This window comes from Protopterus annectens, chromosome 11.part0, assembly GCF_019279795.1.
Source record: "Protopterus annectens isolate FY-2018-M chromosome 11.part0, PAN1.0, whole genome shotgun sequence".
Taxonomy (NCBI): domain Eukaryota; kingdom Metazoa; phylum Chordata; order Ceratodontiformes; family Protopteridae; genus Protopterus; species Protopterus annectens.
Genome location: NC_056745.1, coordinates 1,121,494,955 through 1,121,516,698, shown reverse-complemented (window position 1 = coordinate 1,121,516,698; position 21,744 = coordinate 1,121,494,955). Strand labels below are relative to the sequence as shown.

General features: G+C 40.6%; 1 protein-coding gene across 1 annotated transcript in view; it reads right to left on the bottom strand.

Annotated features, from left to right (window-relative positions):
• KDM5A (lysine demethylase 5A) overlaps positions 1-21,744 on the bottom strand; it is a 2,605,143-nt gene that overhangs the window by 298,667 nt on the left and 2,284,732 nt on the right. The window contains exon 25 of the mRNA XM_044088480.1: positions 772-934. Within this exon, the coding sequence (XP_043944415.1) occupies positions 772-934 (163 nt within the window). The remainder of the gene's footprint in view (positions 1-771; positions 935-21,744) is intronic.

The following is a 21,744-nucleotide window of genomic DNA, read 5'->3' as shown; positions in this document are numbered from 1 at the left end:
GAGAGCAAAAGAATTTGGCAACAAAGATAGCCCAACAGTGAATGGTTTGGGCGTTAAAAAAGGTACAAAACTGACAGCGAGGGACATCGTGGTCTGGGCCAAAACAGGTGACGCAGTAAGGATGAAAATCTCTTTGAGGTGTTTACTTTCCACAGGCAAGACAATTGTTAACTTTTTCTGACATCAGTTAGAGCAAAAAAAAAAAGGATCCCCAACGGGGTACTTAGCTTTAGAAGACTTCAGGTTGAAACTCGAAAAACAAAAATTTCAGGTAGCAGCCGACTGGCACTTGCAAACTGCTTCTGCTTCGGGCTCCTTCTTGGCAAGAAAGACTGATGTAATGGCGTTGGCTTCATGTTTTATACTCCTGACAACCTGACGTCATGGAAGAGGTGACAGCATCCGACGCAGAAATCCCAAGACTCTGGTATTCGGGCCGACTGAGGGCTACCTGCAGGCAGATAACCCAAGTGTGATGACTGCAACATTGAAACACAAAGAACATCTACCACCAAGACTACATAAGAAAAAAATGAGAAAGCACTACAAAGATGCTATACAATATAGTCTCTTAACTACATGATTTTGCTCTCAGTTTACTGAAACCCGAGGAACATTCATTAACTTTTCTGCAGCTTTCCATACCTTGCACAGCTGCAACAAATGCCATCAGCAACATGAACAGATAACTTTACAATGGTTATGGTGTCATTTAAATCCCTCAACTCCTTAACTGTAACAAACAAGACTTTTCAGAGACAGCATATTCACCTTGTGACGCGGATTTGGAAGCAGATGAATAAGCATGTTCAGCACAGAAAGATGGAGCTGCAGACCACATGTGTGTCACCACTTCTTCAGATTTGATAGGAATCTCCTCATCACAGAACAGGTTGGGCTCTAAGCTACTTGAAGATTTCACACTTGCAGTATCCTAAAACATGACAAAGTGTTAAGAAAATCACAGGTATTACTGAGGTATCAGTGTTTTTCTTGCAAAACTTTATTTCCACTTAAATTACTAGGGGGTTCCAATAAAAGAACACAGTCTCTTTCACAAGTGATATCCAAGGGTTATCATTACAACTTCAGTTTTCTGCCTAGTTGATATCACTGAACTAACGGTGTTCATTTTGACAGGAAAACCAAAACATACACAAATAACAAGAAATAGTAACTACAATTGCATTAGCACAATAACAGTAAAAGCTGAATCCATTATCAAAAGCAGTATTAACGAGAAAAAGATGTAATATTTCCCTAAAGCTTCACATAAAAAATTACCAGAACATGCATACAAGACTGAAGAAAAACATCTGTATACTGCATTTAGAACTACATTAGAGGATGGAAGAGTAGAGGGTGGAGGCAGAATTACAGAACCACTGACAGATGGAAACTAAAAACTGAAGCAGATAAAGCAGGAAACTAAAAGATCAGCACTAATGGCTAGTACAGATCCTTTATACTGATATTTCTGGCATTATCAGTGTCACTATTGTTCCAAGTGCCTTGGGCTCTCGTGAACCTAGCATCTAGCACACTGTTGCAAGTATCTGAAGTTACAGACTGATCTTTCTTAACCTCTACAAATGGCATTCATGGGCTGGCAATGACCTAAATCACCCACTATCTGAGTTCTTTGACAATGCAAAGGAAGAGTGGGACACTCTCTCTCACCAAATAATGGAAATGCTGGCACCACAGGTTACTTGAGTAACACTGGAGTTCTCACACGTGCAGTCTTCATGATGTTCTTTGCCATCATGGATACATGCTGGCAACATGGAAAAGAAAGAGCCAAATACTTCAACCTTTTCCTGCAGAACAGGGAGTCTATAAATCTTGGTGTACTGGATGGTCCCCAAGAAGCACTTCATTTAGGAAGACACTTTATTAGACTTCTAATAATTCATGGATACCCCCCCCCCCTTTTTAATCTTTTATATTTTTGTAGTCCCTTCCATCATCCTATGGTCTTGTAGTACCCCATGTCCATGCTGGATCTACCAAGTTCTCCAATCCCCCTGGATTTTCTTTAATTTAGCTGGGACTGGCTATGGAGTCCAAGTGCACTCTGTGGGTTTTGACTGTCATCATTCCACTATTTTTTCCCATTATGTCTTACCCAGTAATCTCCTCTCACAGTGTGGTATTGTGGTGATGCTTGAGGGGTGGGTGTGCAATGGGAGTGTGTGCTGTACTACCCTGCCTCAGTGGCATCTCAGCCATGCCCACCACTCTTAACCCTCCTTAAACTATGCCACATCAATGCAGTGTCCCCAGCCACCACCAGGAATCAGTGCAAGGAAAGTCCATGTAACCATTCATCCCCCAATGATGCACAAGCACATCCCTTCCCTGCCACTCCATTAGTCACCTGAGCCACTAATTGAACCCAGGTTAACTGGGCTACAGTCAAGGCTTTATCCCTCTATACTAGTAGAACAGCAGATATCCCCAGTTTGGTGAGGCAATGTAGGCATACTTTAACATACTTGTCAACTCTTCTGTTTACTGTGCTAGGATTAGGCAGTCATCTACATAAGGGTAGATGTAGATGCACTTAAAACTGAGTTGAGCAAAAACTAGAACTAAGCATTATATACATACATACACACGCACACCATTGGGGCAGTGGACAGCCCAAAAAAATAAGGCGGCACACTGGAAGAATTCTACTCCTGTCACAAATTGTAGATATTTTTTGTGCTCCTTAGAGATGACGATATGCAGGCAAGTATCCTTGATTTCTTCTTTTTAATTTCTCCAAGTCTTTTGGGTTTCAACCACCATGATGGGAATGGACCCCATTCCCAAGTCAAGGTATAATTAAAGTTCACGCAATTGGTACTGCTTCAATCTTTGATGCTGGCCAGGTGCTTTTTGCAGCACCCACAATGTGCTCAGTAATGACTCCTTCTGCAATTCATATGGCAGTAACACATCTAAGTACAATTGTAAATTATTTTTTTATAAGACCTGTTGCTCCTACTACTACTGGAACGTCTTGGGTATCTTTCTTCCACACTGCCCTTGTTTCTGCCTGCAAATCCAGGTACTTTATGACTTTGTCTCTCTGCACGTAAGACAGTGTAATCACTGGGTGTAGTGATTTCAATAATCAATACTACTTTTGTCTTCTTTTCATAGACTACTATATCTGGTTTTCTTGCATCAATTTTTTGAACTGCTGGTAATGGATGATCCCATGTGATATAAATTTTGTCATCTTCTATGATGCTTTTTGGCTCATTTTCCAGTGTTTTTCCGATACTTCAATATTATAATGCTTGCACTAGCCCCAGTGCAACAGTCTTGCTACATTATTATGCCTTTCAGCATACAGTCCTTCTGCCATTAGTATATCACAACCAGCAACAAGACGTGCAACTGTCTCCAATTCTGTTTTACAAAATCTACATTTGTCTGTTTCTCTCACATGTTCAATGGACTTTGTAAACCATTGGGTACATAGTCCATCTCTTGAGCCGCCAATATTAACCTTTCGTCTTTTGGTTTGAATTCACCTCTCCTTAACAATTTCTGCATTAGATCCTGATCAACATGAGGTTGTTCCAAGAGTTTCCTATACTTGCAACTATATTTATGCAATTTCCACATTTCTTGCCCTCTTATCTGATCCTTCACCTTATAATCATGCTTTTGTTTTTTTGGCACATTCAGTTGCTACTTGATTTTTATCTACTTCTGTTTTTTATTTATTTTACATCTGATGACCGGGAAAGTCCGACTGGACACAGGTCCATTTTCAGCGGAGGCCCGGGGAGAAAAGCTCCACATAAAACAATTCTAGAAATACATTTTTTTTAAATACATAACTGTACTCATAGGGCATACAATTAAACATATAGGAACATAGGAACATGTTTAACATTTCTTCATAGACGTATAAATCAATAGCAACAGAATAAAACATTGTTATGAGTACAGTTATGTATTTAAAGCAAAAATTTATTTCTAGAATTGTTTTATGTGGAGCTTTTCTCCCCGGGCCTCCGCTGAAAATGGACCTGTGTCCAGTCGGACTTTCCCGGTCATGAAATGGTTTGATTTCCTTTCCCGCTTGACACCGATATGCTTCTGCTAAACTAAGCAGGGAAGTAATCTTAGACTTGTTCTTCTCATGTTTCCAAACTTTCACTATGCTTGGGTCTTATGAGGTCAGCAGATATGTATGCAGTCCCACTATCGCAGATCTACACATGTAATCAATTTTGAGGAGGTCCGTACCTCCTTCAGAACGGGGAATATATAGATTTGGTAAGGAGTGATTTTTATAATCATTTGATAAGTATGAAGCATCTTTCTTCCTTCCTTCTTATTTTTATGTCTAAACTATACAATACCTTTTGGGGCCAGTCAATCACTCCAAAACTGTAAGTTAGGAGAGGAAGAGCAAATTGGTTTATAGCTTTGACCTTGTTCTAGATGTCAATGCTGTTTTTAGTATTAATTTAAGCCTTCTAAAATATTCCTTACTGAGTTTTATTCACATTTGCTCATGTCTGATTGTTGATCCTTCATCAATTCCCAAATATTTATACACTACCTCTTGCTCAAGTTCTTTTATATCATATTCCTCTCCTAAACTGATGTTTTCTTGGTTCTGCATATTTCCTCCTTTAAACATTGCTTTTGCACATTTATCAAGACCAAATGACATTCTTATATCATCTGAAAAAGTTTTGACCACTTGCAGTTGTGCTTTCAGTTCCTCATCTGACGAACTACACAGTTTTAAATAATCTACAAAACGAAGATAAGTCTTTACACTTTATTTTCTGGGAGTCAAGTTATAGCCATGACCTAATCTGTTAAGGTGACAGCTTAATGGGTCAAGGGCAAGACAAAAATAGCAATGGAGAAAGAGTCACCCTGGAATATTCCCCTCTGAATTTTTATCCCTGGACTAATAATTTGTCTTTTATCATGGCTTAACTGCAGAGTGGTTTGCCACTGTTTTGTGGTTGATGTAATGTAATTGATCAGTGTAGGGTGTATCTTATACATTTTAAGCACTCTTTTATCCATGAATGTGGGATACTGTCAAATGCTTTTTTATAATCTATCCATGCCATACTTAGATTCTTCACTTTTTTACAGTTCTCCATTATGACTTTATCTAACATCAAATGATCCTTAGTTCCATACAACTTTCTTTTATTACCCTTTTGTTCTATTGCCATGACTGAGTTTTCTTCTAAATGCCTATAAAGTCTGCTGGGATAAATTCCAGTGTATAGTTTATACATCGTCGGAAAGCAAGTTATTGATCTATAGTTTTTAGAATAGCTTGCAGGTTCTGTCTTAAGTAGGAGTATTGTTTTTCCTGTTGTTAGCCAGGCTGGTGTCTGTTCAGGGTGTGCATACAAATAGTGCTTACTCATGGCTAAATCTTCATGTAAAGATGTTAATACTTTTAACCAGAAGTTAGGTACTGCATCTGGGTGTGTGGTTTTCCAGTTACAAGCTTTTCTTAACTCTGTTTCAGTCTCTCTGGCTATTACTTCATCCCATTGCGTATCCTGTACATTCAAACTTTTTATTCTTTCTTTTACTTCTTCTATCCATTTTGCATCTTTGTTATGTTCCACAGGGTCTTCATATATAAATATTTCTCCAGAATGTATCTATTTCTATTTGTAATCACAATGGTGTCTGGCAAGAAAAGTGGAATGATAGCATGCAGGTTACATATTTTTAATTCCTTTACCACCAGTAACCAGTTTAGCTTGGACAGGATGAAAAAAGAGTCTCAACAGCCCATATCTTCTGAGTACCAGTAGAATGCTAGAATACAATCCTTTTTGTTCTGACAGTGAAACTCCTTCAAGTGCTAGTGAAGACAGCATCACTATGAAAGTGGGTCCTGCCAAGAGTTACTTTATTCATAGGTCTGTAGTCAGCACAAACCATTAGGTATTCAAAAATGGATATTATTTCTTTTAATGGGGGAGGGGAGTTGAATGGAAAAAATTCCACTGCCTCTTCCTGTCTACATGCCTCAGCCTCTGCCTACTTATGACTAAACTAAAAACGAAACTGCTCAGTGAGGAACCGTTTCCAATAAAATGGCCAAATGGCCATTACATAGTGGGGAACAGTGTGTGATATTTTGGTATCAGGGAATGAAAAAGCTGTTTTAATGTTTGAATGCATTCACCTTTTTCTTTCAGTTTCTTGAACACTTTGTGTGATGCAGGCCCAAAAAGTAACTCTTTATCTAGAGATAAATTATCACCATAGCATAGAGGGATTAAGCCCTGACCATGACCCATGTTCGAATAATGGTTCTGGGGTCTGTGGCATTGGCAAGGGAGGATGGGTATGCTCATCCCAAAGGGGAGCACAGACACTTGGGTCATCCATATTAGAGGCTGGGTACATATAGGGAGACATTGTCCTCAGGGAGACAGGATCCTGAATAAGTTGCATGAGGTGGGACACTATGCTAGCATGCCCTATGCACATCCTTCTCTGGATGGTATGAGTACATGAGGGCAAGGAAATCATAGGGCATAACAAAAGAACTGTCTTCTTCACCAGCTCTGAATGCAGTTCAGAGAAAACCTGAGGAAGACTTGCTAGGTCTGGTAAACCCACTGAACAAGGAGTGGACCCAGGGAGTAGCCGATAGTCAGCTGTGTGCTGGATAGAGGCCAAAAAATATTAAAAATAAACAAGCAATTTGTCTACAGGAACATTTAAGACCTGCCCTTTGATGTCCCTTGGCAAGGGCTAAATCCTTAGCTAAGCATGAAGTCTGACAGCAAAGCCCAAAGTAGCTGCCCTAGCATAGATATCACTTTTGACATAACCACTTTTAATAGCATTCTTAATAACCTTTAGGGCAGTTTGCAGAAGTTCTGAAAGATACTGCTTTAAGGCTGCATCACTTCCTCTCGCATACTACTTTATTGGCCTTGGGGCCGCAGCTTTATTATTAGACAACAGGCATGCCTCCTATCACTATGACATTCAAACCTGGTACTATCGCTCAATTTTGGGGCTGCTGGTGGGGAAGGAAGTGCTAGCTTGCCATTATCCCCCAGGATGGGACTTTCCAGCAGAGTGGAAAGGAATAGTGAACAGTGGCTTGTTGGAGGATGATCAGAGCTGATGTATGCAACATTACTACTGGGAAACACTAGACTTTTTTCCCTTAGGTCTCATCTCCCCCATACTGATACACTGATGCTCCTTAGGTAGGCTGCACAAACAAACAATGAAGTGTGGCCTAGGAAGATGTGCCTGCCCTGGGCCCTAGGCCCTAGAACAACCATGGCTCCTTGGCCAACACATATGCCCAGCGGACAGGCTACCCCATGTCTCATCCTCTACAAGAGCTATGATGAACAATTTGTCCACATCAACACAGACCATCCTCCCTACCAACTTTAACAGTCATGTGAGCCACTAATCAATCCTGGGTCGCCTGGACTATAGTCAGGGAATTCATCCCTTTATATCACTGCAGCTGGCTTCAATTTGTTTTTATCATCATTTGGCACCAGAACATGTGGACTTGGCAAATAAGAGCTCTAATATATAAAACTGCAATGTTATAAACTGCCTTGTCAAATGTATCCAGTGTACAACTTTCTTTAACACTGGGCAGTGTACTACTATGTGGCACAGGATCTGATTACCTGGCTGCAAGCTGAATCAGTCACGACAATTTTGTTAAACATTCAAATTTACCTAGCATAAGAAGTCTGGCTATCTAAAAGCCAGTGGGTAAGAATTAGGTTCAAATCAGATGCTCCAAAAGGCATCCTGAAATGCCTGTATTAATTATGGAGGAGTGGGCGTCAACTTGGGTTTGTCAATATCTAACATGTCTAGCTAAATTTATGGCAGTCAAAGTTCCCTGGCACCCACACAAAAGGGCATATCATCTTGAGGGGATGGAGGTCAGTTGAAGATTAGAATTCATACTCATTTTTAACAGCATTATTAAATTCTGATGTTGTATACCATGACATAGGTACATACACAATAGAAAAGAAAACAAACTACAGCAAATATTTTCCATTGTCGTGCATTATACATAACATTTTACATTGATGTCATAACTGCGGTGGTGCAGACATTTGGGCTGAGTATGCCTACTACTTCTTACTGATGTCCAGCACAGGTATTGAAAAGCTGTCTCTCCCATTCCCTTACTGGGGGGGAGCTGTTTCAAACACTGTGGAGGTTATGCGACAAGAATCCTCTTCCACACTATCATACACTAATGGTGAAATTCAAAGAGCTGAACACAGCAGGACAAGACAGCCAAAAGCAAGACAGATGCCTAAAGTATTAGGACTTCTTGTTTGCAGTGGAGAAGGTTCAAATGTGTTAGGATCTTTAAGTAAAAAAGGAGAGTTTTTTTTTCCTTCAACAGGAACTACAGACTCCTAAACAAAAGCTGCCAGAAGAGTCCAAATGGAGAGTGGTTTCTAGAAGTGCAAAAAAGCAAGCTTGTTATTTTTAGGCTCTAGGAAACAGGCATCCAAATGTGACTCAGAAAATAGTTCCACAATGGCCTGGCAAGACAGAGATGTCAGCACCCTGCTGTGAAACTCCAAGAGGGCGTTGGTTGTGCCATGACTTCACGGTGCTGTAGGTTAAAGCACTGACTATGATCCAGGTGACCAGAGTTCTATTAGCATCCTTGACACTGAAGGAGCCAGGCAGGGAGGAGGAGTGATGAGGTCTGGCAGGAGGTATTCGGCTGCACTTGGAGGCATACTAACTAGGTGTATCTCCCTTCTGAAGATTTGAGAGGCCGCAATTCATGATCCAAGGCAAGGAGCAAAGCCATTTGAAGGAAATGTCCCTTGAAGAGGTGAGGGGGACACCCTTTGCAGACAATCCATTATACATCTCTCTCTCTGGCACTCATCCAGGTGCATGCATGTTACAGCTGGGGAAAAACATAAGAAAAATTTGAGAATCACCACTCATGGCTGTTTAACTTGATGCCCCCTCCCAGTCAACCCTCCCTCTGGTGATAGAGTAAATGACTGACTAGCTGGGGGAGATGGGGGGGTGGCGAAAAAAAACAGGCGGGGAGTACTACTTTAGGAGATGTTCAAGCAAGAAGGCTACTCAATCCTTACTTATCCAGGATTGACTTTTTCTGGCCTAACAGGACTGAAGGGGTTTCAAAGGCGTCATTTTCTATGCTATGAATGTTTTGGCTAATGACTTCTTAACCATTTTCTTTCATGACTCTTGCTCTTAAAAAGGGGAGGCTGTCGCTTGTCCTAATGCAATAACAGTTTTATTCTCTAGAAAAATACTCAATATTTATGCTCTTTAATGTAATGTCTTTCTATTAAATGAAGAAAAAAACTTCGACTCAGATACCATGTAAGGCATGTTAGGCTAGAAGAGACACTGAATTTGTAAGTTGAGTGATGTCTTCTGAGCACAGGCACACTTGCTGATGAACTTTTATACTTACTTATTTATTGATATTTGATTACCAGGAAAGTCCAAGTGTGGAGAAGCTCATTTTCAGTGGAGGCCCAGGGAGAAAAGCTTCAAATTATTACAAGACATTTTAAGAAGAAGAATTTTCCAATCTTCAAAAATAAAACAAAACTCCTACAGTTTAAATAATTATAACAAGTTAGATACAGTATAAAAACACTGGTTAAGAATCGATACAAGGTATATGACAATCATTTAAAGAAAATTTTAGAAATTAAAGGTAAGTTAATCTATTACAAACAGGAATTGCAATACGAAGTGAGGGAACAACAGGCTTATGATATATTTAGAGAGAAAGTTAGGGAAAAGAATTGGACAGCAGTAAGGAAGTAAATGAAAAAGGGAGAGTAAGGAGGTATAAGGAATGAAAAGGTACTTGTTCACATTTAGGGATATAATTTATCCTGGTTTTGAGCAAGAACAAAGCCAGACTTTAACTAGGAAGTCTTTCAAAGTGGTTTTGAAAGACTGGAGGAAGGGTACAGACCTGATGGTTACAAGTAAGGAGTTCCAGACCTTACCAACCTTGCACACGTACAGACAATGCCCAACAGATTTGCTTAGTTTGTAGACAGACAGGAGTTTTTGGTCACTGGATCCCAATGACCGACTGGGAACATAGTTGTGTAAAATGTTTTTAGTGCTGGACAGGCAGACGATTGCTGGATAATTTTATAGGCGGTAAGAAGTTGTGTATGTGTTAGTTGATGTTGCAGTTCTAACCAATTTAGGCTTTACAGTGCTATACAGTGGTGAGTTCTGAAAAGGGTATGTGCTGCAAATTTAGCAACTTTTAGCCTTAGAAATATCTCCAGCTTAAAGTCAAAAAAGGTCTAATTGCAATAACAATGCAATGAACATTAAAAAGAAGAGAAAAAGAAATGATTGCTTAAGACCAGCTAGGACATTCACACTGAATGATGCCAAAGAAATGATTTTCAATTACTCAGGTGACAAAAAAAACAAAATGTAAGATGGTGCAAGTGTCTCACCCTTTTATACCATAAGACTTCTGATGTCTACATTGTGGAAGAAGACAATGCTGAATAAGACATTTCCAAAACCTCTAGAAGTCAGGACAAATGATCAGCTCCATACCTCTCAAGTGTACCTCATTAAAAGGGTCACTCATGCTCCTCAAAGTTCCACACTGAAAGGATCTGTCATTCATTTAGTGTTAGGAATTTTTTAATTGATATCCATGATAAAAAGAACTGAATCATATTAATTCATATTAACTCATCAAAAGAACTTTATATAAGTAAATAGTTAACGCATTTCAACTATCCTGAGATTTCTAGATGAAGTTGTCAGTAAAATGTTAGTAAGTGTTCTACATTTTGCTCATTTGTTCCACATTATGAGAGGTAGAACATTAACTCTCTTCATCTAGATGGCTCCACTGAGTTAGAAAAACAGAGCCCTGACACAAATGACCACGGACTGATCAGCAGCCCTGCTGCTGAAGATGCTGACTGAGAGAGGAAAGAGTAAAGGGACAAACCCTGCTCAACTCCCTGAGAAAAATTTTGCTAGCACAGGCAAGAATAACCATAAGGCCTTTTACAGCTACATATGTAGCCTAAAAGGTAGGACCCAAGCATGTGCTGAACTAGTGACCAACAGTATCACACACACTGACCCTACAGAGATAGCAAACTTGCTAGTGGATAGGTTTGGTGAAAATTTCACCCCCCCTATCTCCTCCAAATCTATCACAAATCTTGCTCCCACCCTACATATCTGAAGAACAGTCATCAAAGCCTTGTCCAAGGCAAAAAAAAAAAACACAGCCTCTATGGGACCAGACAGCATCCCAGGCTGTCTTCTAAACAGGCTAAAACATGACCCAGCATCACCATTAAGTACCTTTTCAACAATAGTCAAACCATCGGCTTTGTTACTGCAGAATGGAGAACAGCAACAATTACTCCCCTCCACAAAGGTGGCATAGCAACATACCTGGGGAATTAAAGATCCACAAGTCTGACCATCCTCATCTGTAAGGCCATGAAACGTATCATTATGGACTTCATAGATAAAGACATAGGCAACCTCCAAACCCTGGATCCTACCCAATTCACCTTCGTTAAGGGCAGATCCTGCCTGTTAAATATTGTGGATTTTTTTTAAATGTGACCAGGACCACTGATGAAGACAAATCTGTGCACACAGCATACCTCGACTTGACAAAAGCTTTCAACACAATCCCAAACAATCCCAATCAGTAAAATGTTAGTAAGTGTTCTACATTTTGCTCATTTGTTCCACATTATGAGAGGTAGAACATTAACTCTCTTCATCAAGATGGCTCCACTGAGTTAGAAAAACAGAGCCCTGACACAAATGACCACGGACTGATCAGCAGCCCTGCTGCTGAAGATGCTGACTGAGAGAGGAAAGAGTAAAGGGACAAACCCTGCTCAACTCCCTCAGAGAAAGGGAAATGGGTGCATGTTGGGAGATGCAGTGTTATAATAACTGATCCCTACTGATGACCACATAAATAATAATGCAGACAGAAGTCTGTTAATTTTTTTAAAAAAGTTTTTAGCTTCTGGTATTTAAGCCTTGCATTTGAGCAGATTTCTGCTTGTTTGTACCAAGCTGAACTGAGGTGGGCTACCAATCACAACTCTGAGCTAATATACCAGATGACTACTTCCAAAAAACATAAGTTGCTTTTTTTTTTTTTTGCTTATTTATACTATTTACTGCATGTTTTTATTACCTGCCACCTACTTTAATACTGTATTTATACACTGTGTACTAATCTACACTGTTGTACTGCAACTGTCTGCCTTATTGTGTCCATTAAGTCGAACTGTATTGCTGTTTTTACTGTTAACTAACACACTGTTTGTTAAGCATTTGCTGGTGTTTCTCACTGTTGCAAGGCAATGTGTTCTGCTTGTTTTGCAGTGTTATAATAACTGATCTGTCAGCTGTTTAAAACATTCTTTAGAGTCTCCTTGCTGATTTTCTGCTGTTTTAAAATTTTTTGTCTCTCACTGCTATTTTTCTGCTGGTTAAACATTTTCTAGTGGTTCCCACCAAAACTAGGGTAGCTAGTAGCTGTAGCATAGTCCAGATACAGGTTTGCTGCATCTAGGTCTGTTTGTAGTGGCTGTTCTGAGCATGTTTTCCAGGCCATCTTGGATTGAAGGGGGGCCTTTCTGAACTTTAGTGAGAGGATTGTGCTGATTGGAACCTGTTTGGTGAAGGGTGGTTGATCTAGGGCTTGGAATAAGCATCCTCATTGGTCCTTTTGAAACCTTTTTAAAGTTTTTTTCAAGTTTTTAGCTTCTGGTATTTAAGCCCTGCAGTTGAGCATGTTTCTGCTTGCACATTGCACACTGCTGTACAATTGTGCGCCATACCCGGACAGATTCATTCAACATTTTTTTCCCTTAGTTACAGCTGTAGCACATTATTGTAGCCCTTATCCTTAGCATTTTCCCAGTCAAAGAAATACTGCTAGTGAGCTGAAACCTATCAAATTATCAGAAAAATAAAATAAAAAAAAAAGGGCAGAAATATCTATCCACTGAGCTCCTTTTTGATTGATCCTGAAAAGCCCCCCGTGACAACAGTCTTCAATCTAGCATTATGGACAGTTGGACCACCCTTGTTTCTCCTGCCAACCTTGTTGACTTGGGTCTCTTGAGGCAGTGTAGCAACTGCCTCATGTACACCAACAATCCACTACTAAAAACTCACTCTAGTACAGTATGTGGGAGATGTATCTACACTAAGAATCATGAATCCATGTTCTCTTGCACTGAAAACAGTAACACAGAAGAAGTTGTCAACCCACCCACCACTACACATGCATATAGTACCACTACTCATACACAGAGTATGCATCCAACACAAAATTCAACATAAGCGAGGCTCTCTCAAAAACCTACTAAGAAACCAGAGACCTCTAAAATACAACACTGCTGCTACAAGTAACACAGTTCCCACAGCATCCATGACACATAGCAACACCAGTGTCTCACCTACCAAGCCTGTAAGGCACAACCCTCAAAAACTAAAATGTCTAGCCACTGGAGACTCAATAGTGAGACACACAGATGTCCCACTCACCAGGTTACACATGGAGAAAGTCACAATCAGCTGCCTGTCCACTGCCAAGATTCGTCAGATCATTCATGCACTCAGGTCTCTAAGCAACAAGTACCATTATGACACTATCATAGCTCATGTTGGAGTGAACTACCTGAGATGTTCCTCACTGGACTATAACAAGGGAGATATGATTGAGCTCTCTGAGGACATGTCCCAGGTAGGTATGTCCCTAGCCTTGAGCAGCATACTACCCTCACCTAGAATGATGCCACAGTATAAACAAACAATGATTTATTTCAATAACTGACTTAGTTTTTGGTGTCATTCGAAGGGGATCCAGTTCCTGTCAGCCTGGGAAGCCATGACTGATAAAGTGATAAACCTTGCTGCTTTGCCAGAGGCAGTTTACACCTGGCACCTCTAGGCTTTCGCCTGCTAACAAAGGGTCTTGCCTCCCCATAGTACCTTTTTTAGGCAAGGTCTCAAAAATAAACTTACCGATGTGAAATTTGCCAATCATAACAAAATTTGTGTCATGCTGCTAAACGCTAGGAGTTTAAACCCAAAACTGCACACCCTAGAAGCACTTCTATCACTGGAAGATGTAGATGTCTGTGCAGTCACAGAAACCTGGTTCAAGGCCTGAGAGAGTACCCTGGCCTTGCAAGGCTACAATGCCTTTCACACCTTCAGACCACAAAATGAACATGTGAGAACCAAAGAAACTGGTGTTTCTATCTATACTACAGATAAATTCACCTCCTGTCTAGTTAAACTGGACAATTCTATGGAGTTGCTCCAAGGTCAGGTTACGGTGTGTAAGACTCCCATTAAAGTCATAGCCAATTATAGATCCCCCTCAATGGGTCATGATGTGCATGAAGCCTACTTGACCAAACTGGAGACAATCCAAATATTACCGAATGCACTGGTTATGGAGGATTTCAATTATACCACTGTCAACTGGGAAAGCTACTCTAGCCCTAACCCGCTAGTGTAAACGTTCCTTGACTTTATCTCAAATGCCCTGGAACAAATTGTTCATACACTGACAAGAGGAAAAACATGCTAGATCTGGTCCTCATTAACACGTCAAATGGCTGTACTACTGTTGGACCTTCTTTAGTTAAATCTGACCACAAATTAGTCACCTTCGAGCTGACACTAACACCAGGACAAAGGGCCAAATCCAACTAAAAAACTTCACCAAGGCAAACTATACCTTCCTAGGTGAAGGTATAAATGCATTCTGAGCCCCACCCTCAGCTGGAAGTGGTAACTACATCTAAGCTTACACTAAAGCCCTGTACAATCACTTGCATAAGTGTACAGACTTGGCTGTACCAGAAAGAATCAAAGCCACAGCCCCAAGTAAAAACAAGCCTCCATGGTGGACATCCAGCATCAACAAACTTTACAATCAACACAAAAAGTTGCTGTCCATGAAAACAAAGGTGAGATCCCAACAATGGAAAAACATCCTCCTCAGCCTCAACAGGCAAATAAGACAACTTATCAAATCCCCTAAGGGCCTCTTTGAGAAAAATTTTGCTAGCACAGGCAAGAATAACCATAAGGCCTTTTACAGCTACAAATGTAGCCTAAAAGGTAGGACCCAAGCATGTGCTGAACTAGTGACCAACAGTATCACACACACTGACCCTACAGAGATAGCAAACTTGCTAGTGGATAGGTTTGGTGAAAATTTCACCCCCCTATCTCCTCCAAATCTATCACAAATCTTGCTCCCGCCCTACATATCTGAAGAACAGTCATCAAAGCCTTGTCCAAGGCAAAAAAAAACACAGCCTCTATGGGACCAAACAGCATCCCAGGCTGTCTTCTAAACAGGCTAAAACATGACTCAGCATCACCATTAAGTACCTTTTCAACAATAGTCAAACCATCGGCTTTGTTACTGCAGAATGGAGAACAGCAACAATTACTCCCCTCCACAAAGGTAGCATAGCAACATACCTGGGGAATTAAAGATCCACAAGTCTAACCATCCTCATCTGTAAGGCCATGAAACGTATCATTATGGACTTCATAGATAAAGACATAGGCAACCTCCAAACCCTGGATCCTACCCAATTCACCTTCGTTAAGGGCAGATCCTGCCTGTTAATATTGTGGATTTTTTTAAAATGTGACCAGGACCACTGATGAAGACAAATCTGTGCACACAGCATACCTCGACTTAACAAAAGCTTTCAACACAATCCCAAACTCAGGCATTACCGATAAACTTAGCAAACTGAATGTAAACTCCTTTGTTGTAACACAGGTTGTTAATGGCTCACAAACCAGGCACACACTATCATAGTGGGCGACTCCACATCAACCAGCAGACCTGTTACCAGCAGACTGTCACAGGGGTCAGTGCTGGGCTCCTTACTGTTTGGTATATAATTCTCAGAAGTTCAGGTCAAAACTAAGGGGTTGTGGTGGACTAAGACTGCAGACAACTGCAAACTGGGTGCAATTATTGAATCCCCAAATGGTGTCAGTATACTCCAGGAGGGTGTTACGCAGACCAACGACTGGTGTCTTAGTCTTGGTCTCAAACTGAATGCAAAGAAATGCATCATCATTCTCTTCAGCACAATGCCCCTTCACACTATCAAATGAACAACAATACCCTAAGTACCCATGAAGTGGTAAGGGACTTGGGTTCACAAGTTGACTGTGATCTTAACTTGGACTACCATGTGTCTACTGTAGCAAGGAAGGCTCTGATTTCGATATTACCGATGTCAAAAATACTGCCTTCTTTTATGTAACTGCAAAAATTGCATCTGCCACATTTGTTCATAGAACCTGACCTGTGGCTTGAGTAGGAGTTACTGCTCTCAAATATGTTTTTCATATTCTTGCCCAACCACCCATATGACCCATTGTAGACTCCAAGGGGTCCATTACCCACCCCCTTGCAAGATATCTAGACAAGTTAAAAGATTACATACTGAGTGAGACACATATCTGCAAGGATTCATGCATCAGAATCAATCAGAAATATAACTGTAACTCAGAGAAAGTGATTTACTGTGCCATGTGTACCACCTGTTCTTGCTTTTACATAGGCAATACTGACAGAAAGCTAAAAAATCGCATATACGAACACCTATATGGCATAAGGAATAAAAAAGAAACTAATTCTCTTAGCAAACATGTTTTGGAGTACAATGACCATAAGTTCCAATTTTTTATTATAGATAATATCAGTACCAATATGAGGGGTGGTGCATGGTCACTATTACTTGAGAAAAGAGAATTACACTGGTAATTACGTTTGAATGCTGGGAACTGGCCAGGCCTGAATGAGCATACTTCCATTAGCCCAATTTTAAAAGTGAAGGCACTGGAAAGATAAAAAATATATTTCTCCATTATGTATTTTAACATTTTAAATAATTCACAGTCAGTATTTATTATGTTAATGTGTATTTATTTCTCTTAACATTTTCTACACCTAGTTTTTAGTATTTAATTACACATTTATTGTTTTAACACATTCACTATATTTAAATATTTATTGTACACTGTCATTTTATGAAACAGTGCTTATATATAGTGTGTTTTTTAGGGTGGTGTGTTCCATGAACTTTTTCAGTTTGTGTATTTTGTCTGCTTTTTAAATCCAGTGACTGTAAATATTGTGCTTTTAATGACATAATTGATTAGTTCATAACTGGGTGGAACTTCCTGTTTGAACTGTATAAAAAGAAGCAACTATGTGGGGTAAATTGTCTGATGAAGTCTAGATCTTTCTGGACGAAAGCGCTCATCCTTGGATTTTTATGTTCTGAAGTTAATAAAGTGGATTCTGCATTCTACAACTGTGTGGTGATTTGCAGCCTGCATTACTATGAGTGGGTTCAATCCAGCTACTACTTTTGGCTTTTGTGTATACATTCAAATCAGGTCATCCTAAACCACCTTGTTCTACTAGAAAGATCAATTTACTGCACTTAACACTTGCCCTCTTTCCTCCCCAGACAAACATCTTCACCTCTTTACTAATTATTGTCCACAGCTTTTCCCATGGTTGATAAAATATAGCAGACCTGTGTATAAAATTAAAGGGACTTCAAACATTTTCACTGCTTGATCTTACAATTTATATCCATAAACAAGAGCTTCCAGCTTCTCAGTTTTTGTATTATCTTTCATTTAGTCTCTTCCCACATGTCCCTAGCTGCTTTAACAGAAGCCCTTTTTAATCCATACTCCTAAACACTTTACCTTATCATATCCCCATAAATAATGGCACTGCTGAACCAAGTCATGAGTGGGTACAAAATTTGCGGTTATAGATTTTGTTTTATATTTTTTTAATTTTATATCCTGAAACGACTTGAAACTGTCTCAAAATGTTCCACAACACAGAGATGCCCTTTCCAGGATTTATCAAGTGCAAAATAATAATATCTACAAATAAAGCCAACTTTTCTTGATTTCCATACATCCTTGAATTTCTGAGTCCCTTATTTTCTTTGCCATTGTCTCTGAATATGAAGCAAATAACAATGGGGAAAGAGAACACTCTTGGCTGGATCCTATGTTTAAAAGTACAGTTTTGTACCTACCATAAATGTAGATGTTCGAAGATCCACATTGCTGCAGTCCTTACACTTGGGTAGTCCGCTGTCCTCGGTCGGCCTGAATATCAAAGTATAAGGCTGACGGTCGGTCAAGGCGCATTTGACTGACATCAGGACGTCAGGGTACAAATGCGCATGACCGACGTCATATCCTCAGTCTTTTCTTGCCCCAGATGTCAGAAGACCCTAAAAATAAAGGTCAAAAACCAAAAGACAGCAAACAACCAACCAACCACCCTTGCACTAACTATATGTACAATATAAACCATATACACAATATGTACAACCCAACCCACACAACCACCTCTAAAAGCAGAGGGGAAGGAGGGAGGGTAAATTGGACTGCAGCAATGTAGATCTTCGAACATCTACATTTATGGTAGGTACAAAACTGTACTATGTTCTTCATCTCACATTGCTGCAGTCCTTACACTTGGGTAGAATCCCAAAGCAGAGGAAAGGGAGGATGGCCAAACTACAAGGAAGCAGGAGCTGCCAAAATGCCCTGCAAAACAGCAGTGGCAAAACCAGCCCTGGATTTAGAGTAAAGTGGCAGGTGATAATGCCTAGAGAAAGTATGCACTGAACTCCAAGTAGCTGCCTCCAAAATATCCTTGGTAGCCACTCCCCTCAAAAAAGCTGTTGAAGTGGCAGTAGCCCTAGTGGAATGAGGCCTAATCCCAGCTGGAACTTCCTTGCCATGATGGGAATAACAGAAAGCAATGCAAAACCCAATCCACTTAGAAATAGTTTGTTTTGACACAGGCTTGCCCTGAGAACTCAAAGCAAAAGAAACAAACAACTGCTGAGACTGCCTGAACCCTTTAGTTCTGTCCAAATAATAACGCAACTGCCTGTGTACATCTAAAGTGTGCAAAATCTTTTCCCCTTTATTTTGGAGATTTGCATAAAAAGTAGGCAAATGAATAGTTTGGTTTAAAGCCACACTAGAAACCACCTTAGGCATAAAGGAAGGATTAGTACGTAATGATACCCTATCCTTATGGAAAATCAAGAAAGGCTCAACCGCCATAAGGGCCTGTAATTCAGAAACCCTTCTTGCAGAGGTAATTGCCAACAAAAAAGCAGTCTTCCATGATAAATATTTCAACTCAGAAGTAGCTGCAGGCTCAAAAGGTTGTAGAGTGAGTTTCTCCAACACAAAATTGAGATCCCAAGCAGGAGTAGGAGCTCTTCGTGGGGGTCTTATGTTCTTTGCCCCTCTAAGAAATTGCTTGAACAGAGGATGAGAAAACAATGGTGGGTCACAATCATAGTGAGCAGAAATTGCTGCAGCATGAACCTTAATAGAAGAGAAAGACAAACCTTTGTCCAATAACTCAGTAAGATATTGAAGAGCCACACTCAAATTAGGCTCAGAAACATCAAAATCTTTTGCTGCACTCCAAAATAAAAATCTCTTCCATTTATCTGCGTACACTTTCCTTGTACTAGGCCTTCTAGCTTCCAAAATCACATTCAAAACTTGTTGTGGAAGTTGAGACCCTCTATGGTTCAAAACAGAATATGCCAGGCTGTTAGGTGAAGAGATTGAAGTTTGACATTCAGCAAATAGCCGTCCTCCTGTGACAACAGGTGTGGAATCGAAGGCAAAGGCCATGGAGGCTTCCGTACCAGACTTCTCAATAATGGGTACCAGTGCTGTCGAGGCCAATCTGGAGCTATTAAAATCATCCTTGGCTTGTCCTGTCTGACCTTTAGAAGTACCTTTAGGAGGAGAGGCAGAGGAGGAAAGGCATACACATGAAGATTGCTCCAATTGAAAGAAAGAGCATCCACTTTCCAAGCTGTGGGATGAAACCTTTTTGTGCAAAACTTTGGCAGCTGATGGTTTAGTGGAGAAGCGAACAGATCTATGTCTGGAGTTCCCCATGACACTGTCAATTTCTGAAATACATGAGGATCCAATTTCCACTCGTGGGGATCCATAATTCATCTGCTCAACACATCTGCTAAGGAGTTCTGTGCTCCTGGCAGAAACCTTGCCTGAAGATTGAGCTGTAAACTGAGAGCAGTCTCCCACAAAATCATTGCTTGCCTGCATAGAGGATAAGAATGCGTTCCCCCTTGCTTGTTGATGTACCACATGACAGTTGTGTTGTCTGTTAGAATCAACACCTGCCCCGGAAGAAGTAAATCCTTGAAAGCTATTAATGCAAACTGGACTGCTAACATCTCCTTCAGGTTGATATGTAGATGTTGTAGTCTGACAGGCCACTTGTTTTGTATCCACTTTCATTTAGATGAGCTCCCCAAGCTTTGTCTGAGGCATCTGTCGTTAAAATCTGACTCGCCTCTGGCCGGGTCACAGAGAGTCCCTTGTTTAGGTGACATTCCTGAGCCCACCATAAAAATTCCTTTTGGATGCAAGGTATTATTTGAATGACAGTGTCCAAATCCTGGCAGTGCTGTGTCCATACATTTTTGAGATACCATTGTAGCTTCCTCATATGCAGTTTGGCATTGGGAAGCACCAGAATACAAGATGCCATGAACCCTAATGCTTGAAGGACTGTCCTTGCACAGTCAGCACAGACTGATGAGATAGTTGATGGAAGTAAAGGGATAGACTCTTTTGTTTGTCCGGGGTTAAAAAGGCCATCTGGGATGCTGTATTCAGTCTCACACCCAGAAAGCACATGTCCTGAGAGGGTACTAGACTGGACTTTATTTCGTTCACAGAATACCCTAGGCATCTTAGCACTGCTATCACATATTCCAAATGATGAAGAAGCTCTTCCCTTCCTTGAGCCAGAATCAGGCAGTCGTCCAAATAAGGATAGATCTGTATTCCTTTTAGCCTGAAGAAAGCTATCACTGGAGCCAGAACTTTCGTGAATACTCTGGGCGCAGTAGATAAGCCAAAGGGCAATGCAGAGAACTGATAGTGAGAAGTCCCAGCTCGAAAACGCAGATACTTCCTGCAACTTAGTCTGATAGGAACATGAAGGTAAGCCTCCTTGAGATCCAAAGTTACCATCCAATGATCTTTGCCCAGCAGAGGTAAAAGCTGCTGCAACGTCAACATTTTGAACTTGGGAATGTCCAGATAAGTGTTGAGGATAGATAAATCCAAAATTGGTCTCCACGTGTTCCCCTTCTTTGGTACTAGGAACAGGCGAGAATAAAAACCTAGACCCACTTCTGGTATAGGGACCGGCTGTATGGCCCCTATTTAGAGCAACAGAGAAACCTGCTTGTGAGCCTCTATTCTTTGTTGAGGAGGAACGTCTGGCATGCCTTTGAAAGGAGGCAAGGTATGGAAATAAAACCTGTAGCCGTGGTGTATGATATCCAATACCCATCTGTCTTGGGTAATTAAACTCCAATTTTCTCTGAAAAGTGCCAACCTTCCTCCCAAAGGAGCTGCCAGACGAGAAGGCTCTGGCAGCTGAAAAGGTAGGTCATTGGGTCTGTTTACGAAAGGACTGACCCCTGCCCTCACCCGAAGACTGTGCAGGAGAACTCCCTGTTCTAGGCCTGAAAGAGCCCTGTGCTCTGCCCCTACCACGTCTAGATCTACCCCTAGACTGGG